Below are 9,189 nucleotides of genomic sequence, written 5' to 3' on the forward strand. Positions count from 1 at the left end.
GACTTCGTCGGCCTCCACTGCGGGAGACCAGTGAACCTCGCCCCTCCCTCACATTGGCTTGTAAATAAAGTTTTTTTTGCCTTGCCTACTAGCCTTTTCTCTGGCATTTGCTCTGGGGGTCGCATTAAAGCAAATCATTTAGGAGGTGGAGGTTATAGTGAGCTGGGATCACACCACTGCACTCCAGCCAAGGCAACAGAGCAAGACCCTGTCTCAAAAAAAAAAAAAAAAAAGGAAAATAAATAAAATTAACTTAACAATTAAAGACAATTCTTTTTTTTTTTCTGTGGCCTCAAGTGATCTGCCCACCTTGGCCTCCCAAAGTGCTGGAATTACAGGTGTGAGACACCACACCCAGGCCAACAATGATTCTTTAATCATCTAATATGTGGCCTATATTCACATTTCCCTAGTTGTCCTAAAGGGTTTTTTATTTTTTATTTTTTTGAGGTGGAGTCTGACTTTGTCACCCAGGCTGGAGTGCAGTGGTGCAATCTTGGCTTACTACAGCCTCTGCCTCCCAGGTTCAAGCAGTTGTCCTGCCTCACCCTCCTGAGTAGCTGGGATTATAGGCGTGCACCACCAAACCCAGCTAATGTTTGTATTTTTAGTAGAGACGAAGTTTCACTATGTTGGCCAGGCTGGCCTTGAACTCCTAAACTCAGATGATTGTCTGCCTGGGCCTCCCAAAGTGCTGGGATTACAGGTGTGAGCCACCATGCCTGGCCTAAAGGGTCTTTTGTAGTTGTTTCCCCCTCTCTGCCCCAAACCAGGATGCTTAGTTCAAGGGAATTTTTTAAAAAATATATATATCTTTAGTCTCTTCTATTTTAGAACAATCCCCTCACCTCTTCCTTTTTCTTCCTATGACAGTGACTTGTTGAAGAGGTTGTCTTGTAGAATGTCCCATTATGGATTTGTCTAATTGTTTCTTTATGGCTGATCACACATGTTTTGAGAGGGATATTGTGTCTTATTTATCTTTGTTTCTCACAACATACAGTATTTTGTACCTAATACATTCTCAATTTATGCTAATTGAATGAGCATATAAGTTTCTTTTTCTTTGTTTTTTTTTTTTTGTTTTTTGAGGCAGAGCTTCGCTCTTGTTGCCCAGGCTATAGTATAGTGGCACGATCTCGGCTCACCACAACCTCCGCCTCCCAGGTTCAAGCAGTTCTCCTGCCTCAGCCTCCCGAGTAGCTGGGATTACAGGCATGTGCCACCACACCTGGCTAATTTTGTATTTTTGGTAGAGACGGGGTTCTCTGTGTTGGTCAGGCTGGTCTCAAACTCCTAACCTCAGGTGATTTGCCCGCCTCGGCCTCCCAAAGTGCTGGGATTATAGGCATGAGCCACTGTGCCTGGCCTATAATTTTCTATAAAGATACTACGCTCAGAGTGGTACAGCACTCACTGTTTGTGTATATAAGGGGTGAGAATTATATGTTTACTTATTTCAAGTCAGAAATATAATTCCCTCTTAAAGCTGTGTTTTAAAAAGTGTGATTAATGGCAGTATGTTTATTATCCCTTGTAACATCTAAAGCCTACTGAGTTTTATAACAGTTTTCGTTGCCATATTTTATTACATTAGGGAATCATGCAGATTTTTTTGTGTATTTTGAAAAAATTTGAACTATATGCCTTTTCCTCTCTTCTTTTTCCTTTTCCTGCCAGAAACGAGAGTACAAATTCAAGAGTCCGTGAGGGGAAAAGATGTTTTCATCATCCAAACCGTTTCAAAGTGAGTATCCAGCAGAAATGTTGCTTTATGGGTTTCTGTTTAGGCATGAATGTTTAAAATAATGATAGATGGCTTGCCAGGAAGAGTTACGATAATCTTAAAATTAGTATATCTTACTAATTTGGAATTTAGAAAACTAAGTTTTCTGACGTAACTGTTGACTTTTACGTGTTCTTTCAGTGTTTTTCTTTCTTTTCTTTCTTTCTTTTTTTTTTTTTTGAGACAAAGTCCCACTCCATCACCCAGGCTGGAGTGCAGTGGTGCGATCTCAGCTCCCCGCAACCTCCTCCTCCCAGGTTCAAGTGATTCTCCTGCCTCAGCCTCCCGAGTAGCTGGTACTACAGTTGGCACCACTACGCCTGGATAATTTTTGTATTTTTAGTAGAGATGGGGTTTCACCATGTTGGCCGGGCTGGTCTTAAACTCCTGACCTCAGGCAATCTGCCCACCTCAGCCTCCCAAAGTGGTGGGATTACAGGTGTGAGCCACCGTGTCCAGCCACTCAGTGTTCTTTATGGGTAGAAGTAACCAAGTATTGGAGTAGAGGGTCTTTTTTTTTTTTTTTAAAGACAGAGTTTCGCTTTTATTGCCCAGGCTGGAGTGCAATAGCATGATCTCGGCTCAACATGACCTCCACCTCCCAGGTTCAAGTAATTCTCCTGTCCCAGTCTCCTTAGTAACTGGGATTACAGGCATGTGTCACCATACCTGGCTAATTTTGTGTTTTTAATAGATACAGGGTTTCTCCATGTTGGTTAGGCTGGTCTCGAACTCTCAACCTCAGGTGATCCGCCCACCTCGGCCTCCCAAAGTGCTGGGATTACAGGCGTGAGCCACTGTGCCCAGAGTAGAGGCTGTTAATGATAATAGTATCCATTAAGTTTCCTAACAATTAATAGCCAGAATTTTATAAAACTTGCAGTGAAGCATTTCTAGTTCCCTCCTCTCCCCGAAAGAAACAGAGGCTAGGGGAGGAGAGCTTTCTTAGTTAGGATTCTTTTAAGCTTTTATTGCATATAAAAGTGATCATTACTTACTGTTTTGTTGCATAAATTAAATTAGCTGAGAGGATAAAAGACTGTACTGAAGGAATGTGTGTTCCTGTCTAGTGTGACCTTTGACATACCTGTGTTCTGGAAATTGGTCACATATGTTTAAGCTGGGTATAGAAGGTTCAGTGCGGTCAGGCTATCTGTGGCATTCTGAAAGGGAGGGTGATCACATGGAGCCCTACTTTTTTTTTTCTTTTTCTTTTCTCTTAGAGATAAGGTCTAGATCTGTTGTCCAGGCTGGAGTGCAGTGGTGAGATCATAGCTCACTACAGCCTCAAACTCCTGGGCTCAAACTATCCTCCTGCCTCAGCCTCCCAAGTAGCTGGGACTACAGGCATGCACCAGCATGCTCACGTAATTTTTTCTTTTCTTGTAGAGATGGAGGTCTCACTATATTGCCCAGCTGGTCTCAAACTATTGGCCTCAAGTGATCCTCCTGCCTGGACCTCCTGTATTGCTGGGATTCCAGCAATATAGAAAGTGAGCCTATCACACCTGGCCTTAAAGCCCCACTTTCCATTGTGTGTTTGTCCACAAATGTCCCCAAACGCTTCTGTGTTCGAAGTTCTTCACTCAGAACAATTTTTAATGTCTAGAAATCAGTTTGTCTAGTGCATAATTTTTTTTTTTTTTTTTTTGAGTCGGAGTCTTGCTCTTTCACCCAGGCTGGAGTGCAGCGGTGCGATCTCGGCTCACTGCAAGCTCTGCCTCCCGGGTTCACGCCATTCTCCTGCCTCAGCCTCCCCAGCAGCTGGACTACAGGTGCACACCGCCACGGCCGGCTAATTTTTTTGTATTTTTAGTAAAGACGGGATTTCACCATGTTAGCCAGGATGGTCTTGATCTCCTGACCTCGTGATCTGCCCGCCTTGGCCTCCCAAAGTGCTGGGATTGCAGGCATGAGCCACCGTGCCCAGCCTAGAGCATTATTTTTTAGCTTAGAGTCCTAAAGTTGCTGCATGCTTAATTTGTATATATACATATATAATAAATACCAATGAAAAGAGAAGAAGAGGGAAATTTCGGGAGACTTTAGTCTTAGAACCCACATTTTTTCACCTAAATTTTGAACATTTTCTGTCCTCATCTTTGGTTCTTTGGGATGAAGTCACAAAACCCCCATCTCTCCTGGGAAGAGGAGTGGCGGGGGAGACCTGTCCTTGCAGCCCAGTGCCCTGGCAAACGGGTGTGCTCTGAAGGAGAGATGGTGTGGAGGGCCTTTGCCACAGTGCCCTGGCTTCACCTTCTGCTGTGACACCCAGGATTCTCAGCAGAGCTGGAGGTGGAGGCACTGAGTGCTAGTTGCCCCTGCTGCTGCTGTCCTCTTTCCCAGGTCTGCCGCCAAACCAGGGTGGAAGTGGAGGACTCACCTGTGCCCACATCTTAACCCTTCACCTCCAGCATCGGGGCAGGGAAGGTGTGGGCACAGAACAACTTACACTGCTTCTGGCTCCTTGGTTTCTGTGTCTGTAGTACTTTTATCTCCTTACAGACAAGTGTGATTCCATTGGATAAATGCACAAAGGTTGTGTGGATTACCCAAGTAGATGAGTAGGCATTGAGGGCCCCCTCGGACTTAGGATTTAGGACTTCAGAAGGATGACTGCTGATCCTTCTCATTTTCAAGTCCTTCTGGTTCTTTATTTTTGTACATTTCAATACTTATCCTGTGCCCCTGCCTTTTGTCAGTTTCATATTCCTGTAATTGGAACCACTCAGCACCCCTTTCATTTTCTCTCTCTCTCTCATTTTGCCTTGTTCTATACCTGACGTAAGCTTGTGTTAACTCGGGTTCTCAGTCTTGTCCATGTTGCAGAGTCTGGACCTCATGGTCTTCTTTGTGAAATACCATGAAATAACATTTAGTGTTGAGGGCCAGATGTGGTGGCTCACTCCTAAGTGAATTAACACAGGGTGAAAGTCTGTTTTAACTCATCAGATGTCAGACTTGTTGGATAGTGACAGAGAACCTACTTACCCAGTGTTCTATGTTTCCATTCACTCCTGTCGTTAACAAATACTTATTTTGAATGTCTACAATATGCGAGTTACAGTTAGTTACACATATTTGAGATGCCTCCATGATTAAAACAGAGAAAGATCCTTGTCCTTGTAGAGTTTATATTCCAGTGGAGGAAGACATACAGTGAGCATAATAAAGAAATAGATTATCTAGAAGATGATGAGTGGTTTGGAAAAAAAAAATGACAGCATGGTGAGATGATGGTGGCAAGAGGGCAGAGAGAGGCAGACAGGGTAGGCCTCATTGCGGAGGTGACATTTGAGCAAAGACCAGAGAAGTTGAGGGAGAGACTAGGTGGGGAGGAAGGCATTGCAGGCAGTGGGAACACCCAGAGCAAGGCCCTTAGTGGTGTGAGCTGCCTGTGGAAGGGCCAGGTGTGGCCGGGCGGGAGGAGAGGGGCAGATCCTCAAGTTTGGACTGGAGTTGTAAATTTGAGAGTTGCCACCATCTATGAAGTTGTGAAATTAGATGAGAATCCCAAAGGACAAGAGGAAACAGAAGGAGAGGACACATGAGCAAGTCCTGGGACATGAGGCTGGAGAGAAGAACCAGCAAAAGAAACCAAGGATGGAAGGAGGAGACCAGAGAGGGGCATTCTGGAAGCCAAGTGACCGTGGACGTGGATGTGGCCGCATGGAGGCCACTGATGACCTTTACGAAAACAAAGCTTCACTGGACTATTTGGGAGAGAATGAGAGTAGATAAGTTGGAGATAGTGTAGACGACTCTCTTGAGATGTACAGCAAAGGGGATCAGAGGGAAGAATGGTTGTGAGTTGCATTAATAGAAGTAACAGAATGTTTGTGGCTAATGGGTAATCAGTGCTGAAGGCAGGAGAGGAGGGAGAATTGCTGACATAGGTGTGCCATTTGGAGGGATTAATTTTAGGGCCACTGGCATGGAAATTTCCTCTGACTGATGACTGAGGGCAGGCCGATTCCTGGGGCACAGATGCACACAGTGGGAGCTTGTGGACACGCTCCTCTAACAGAGTATTTAAGTAGGGTCGTCAGTTGAGAGCGGATGGTGGGGGATCTTATGGAGGCCTGAGAAAAGAGGAATTTATTGGTTGGTTTTTTTCCTCCTTGCACCTTAGATTATGTAAAGGCATGAGTAACACACTGCTGATACTTTTTGGAACAGGGAATACTGTATTGTAGATCCCTTGATGAGATTTGCTGTGTCTTGGTTACAGGGATGTGAACACCACCATCATGGAGCTCCTGATCATGGTGTATGCATGTAAGACTTCTTGTGCCAAGAGCATCATCGGCGTGATACCTTACTTTCCTTACAGCAAGCAGTGCAAGATGAGAAAAAGAGGCTCTATTGTCTCTAAATTGCTGGCTTCCATGATGTGCAAAGCTGGTAAGAGTGGCAGATGTTTCACAATTAATTGGGAGCCTGGGAGCTTTATTTATTCATTCTCTCTCGTTTAAGACAGGGTCTTGCCCTGTCACCCAGGCTGGAGTGCAGTGGCATGATCGTAGCTAACTGCAACTTGAACTCCTGGGGTGGAGTAGTCCACCAGAGCCTCCCAAGTAGCTAGGACTATAGGCACACACCACCCTGCCTGCTAATTTTTAAATTTTTTTTAGATATGGGGTCTTACTATGTTGTCCAGGCTGGTTTTGAACTGCTGGCCTCAAGGGATCCTTCTGCTTTGGCCTCCCAGAGTACTGAGATTATAGTCATGAACCACCACACCCTGCTGGAGTTTTATTTTTACCTTGGAAATATCAAAGTAAAGGCTGGGCGCAGTGGCTCATGCCTATAATCCCAGTGCGTTGGGAAGCTATGTGGGATGATCTTTGAACTCCTGGGCTCAAGTGATCCTCCTGAGTAGTTGGAACTACAGGCATATACCACCATGCCTGCCTAGATAGGCATATATTGGAAAAGATATATATTATTCTGTGTTAGGCATTTTCAGGTAACATCCTAAGTATTTTTCCTGTGTTTCTAGTTAACCTTCATAGTTGTTATTGTGTATGTGTGTCGATACATTTGTGTGTGTTTGCACACTTGTATAAGTGTATATGATTTTATTTTATTTATTTATTTAGAGACGGAGTTTCGCTCCTGTTGCCCAGGCTGGAGTGCAATGATGCAGTCTCAGCTCATTGCAACTTCCGCCTCCTGGGTTCAAGCGATTCTCCTGCCTCAGCCTCCCGAGTAGCTGGGATTACAGGCATGCGCCACCATGCTTGGCTAATTTTGTATTTTTAGTAGAGACGGGGTTTCTCCATGTTGGTCAGGCTGGTCTCAAACTCCCAACCTCAGGTGATCCGCCTGCCTGGGCCTCCCAAAGTGCTGGGATTACAGGTGTGAGCCACTGTACCCGGCCTATGATTTTATTTTTTATTTTAATTTTTATTCTATTTTGTTAATTTTTTTTTTGAGACGGAGTCTTGTTCTGTTGCCCAGGCTGGAATGCTGATGCCGCCTTGACTCACTGCAACCTCTGCCTCCTGGGTTCCAGCGATTCTTGTACCTTAGCTTCTCGAGTAGCTGGGACTACAGGCGCCTGCCACCACACCCGGCTAATTTTTGTATTTTTAGTAGAGATGGGGTTTTGCCGTGTTGGCCAGGCTGGTCTTGAGCTCCTGACCTCAAGTGATCCACTTGCCTTGGGCTCCTAGAGTGCTGGGATTACAGGCACAAGCCACCACACCCAGCCTGAATGTATATGATGTTAGAAAGTACGTATCATGGAGCATTTTCACAGAGTGAAAATATCACTACATTTTAACACAGGTACTTAATTGTAGAATAAACCTTCTTTTTGTTGTTTGTTTTTTGAGATGGAGTCTTGCTCTGTTGCCCAGGCTAGAGTGCAGAGGTGTGATCTTGGTTCACTGCAACCTCCACCACCTGGGTTCAAGCAGTTCTCCTGCCTCAGCCCCCCGAGTAGCTAGGATTACAGGCACACACCACCATGCCCGACTAATTATTAGTATTTTTATTTTTTATTTTTGAGTCAGTCTCACTCTGTCATCCAGGTTGGAGTGCAGTAGTGCGATCTTGGCTCACCGCAACCTCCACTTCCTGGGTTCAAGCAATTCACCTGCCTCAGCCTCCCAAGTAGCTGGGATTACTGACGCCCGCCACCACGCCTGGCTAGTTTTTGTATTTTTAGTACAGATGAGGTTTCACCGTGTTGGCCAGGCTGGTCTTGAACTCTTGACCTCAGGTGGTCCACCTTCTTTGGCCTCCCAGAGTGCTGGGATTACAGGCATACCATGCCCAACCCAGAATAAACTTTTTAAGATATTTTTTCAATAAAGGCAAACGTAAAACAAAAATTTAAAAACTAGGCAGGGTGCGGTGGCTCATGCCTGTAATCCCCATACTTTGGGAGGCCAAGGTGGACAGATCACCTGAGGTTGGGAGTTCGAGAGCAGCCTGACCAACATGGAGAAACCCTGTCTCTACTAAAAATACAAAATTAGCCAGGTGTGGTGGTGCATGCCTATAATCCCAGCTACTTGGGAGGCTGAGGCAGGAGAATCACTTGAACCCAGGAGGTGGAGGTTGTGGTGAGCCGAGATCCCACCTTTGCACTCCGACCTGGGCAACAAGAGCAAAACTCCATCTCAAAAAAAAAATTTAAAAACTCAAACCGAAGCAACCTCAGGAGCCTACCCATTGTAAACACCATGACAGGCAGCTGGTGAGGGGAGCAGGCTTGCCTGCTGAATCTTCAGGAAAGGGCCATCTTCTCTTCCAGCCTTGCTTGATGGGCCACCAGGCTTACTTCCTGTTCTTGTGGGCAAGTTAATGCTTTAAACAATTTTTCATATTGAATTTTCCTTATACTTTTCTGGTGATCGTTACAAAGGCAGTGAAGATTTTCTGTTTTCTCCAATTTCCAGGCTGGTACAGTTTGTCTTGATTTCTTTTTTTTTTTTCCCCGCCGATCTCAGTCCTGTTGCCCGGGCTGGGTTGCAGTGATCACCACTGCTCACTACCAGGAAGTAGCCTTGACCTCCTGGGTTCAAGTGATCCTCCCACCTCAGCCTCCAGAGTAACTGGGGACTACAGGCATGCACCACCGTACCTGACTAGTTTTTTGTATTTTTAGTATAAATGGAGCCTAACCATGTTCCCCCAGCCATTTTCAAACACCTGGGCTCAAGTGATACTCCTGCCTTGGCCTCCCAAAGTGCTGGGATTATAGGCATGAGCCACCACACCCGGCTGACTTGTTATCTTAAGATTGGGCTTTGCCATGCCTGTTAAAGAAACTTCAAGAAGCCGGGCGCGGTGGCTCGAGCCTGTAATCCCAGCACTTTGGGAGGCCGAGACGGGTGGATCACGAGGTCAGGAGATCGAGACCATCCTGGCTAACACAGTGAAACCCCGTC

General features: G+C 45.5%; 1 protein-coding gene across 5 annotated transcripts in view; it reads left to right on the forward strand.

Annotated features, from left to right (window-relative positions):
- The window catches only part of PRPSAP2 (phosphoribosyl pyrophosphate synthetase-associated protein 2), a 72,222-nt gene that overhangs the window by 15,466 nt on the left and 47,567 nt on the right, over window positions 1–9,189 (forward strand). For 4 of the 5 annotated variants that reach the window (XM_011955001.1, XM_011954997.1, XM_011954998.1 and 1 more), the window contains 2 exons: window positions 1,681–1,747; window positions 6,018–6,190. In XM_011955001.1, the coding sequence (XP_011810391.1) occupies window positions 6,037–6,190 (154 nt within the window). In that variant the 5' untranslated portion in view covers window positions 1,681–1,747; window positions 6,018–6,036. The remainder of the gene's footprint in view (window positions 1–1,680; window positions 1,748–6,017; window positions 6,191–9,189) is intronic. The other variant, XM_011954999.1, reaches the window with a different exon arrangement.

Source organism: Colobus angolensis, unplaced genomic scaffold, assembly GCF_000951035.1.
Source record: "Colobus angolensis palliatus isolate OR3802 unplaced genomic scaffold, Cang.pa_1.0 Scaffold392, whole genome shotgun sequence".
In the NCBI taxonomy this organism is placed as follows: Eukaryota; Metazoa; Chordata; class Mammalia; order Primates; family Cercopithecidae; genus Colobus; species Colobus angolensis.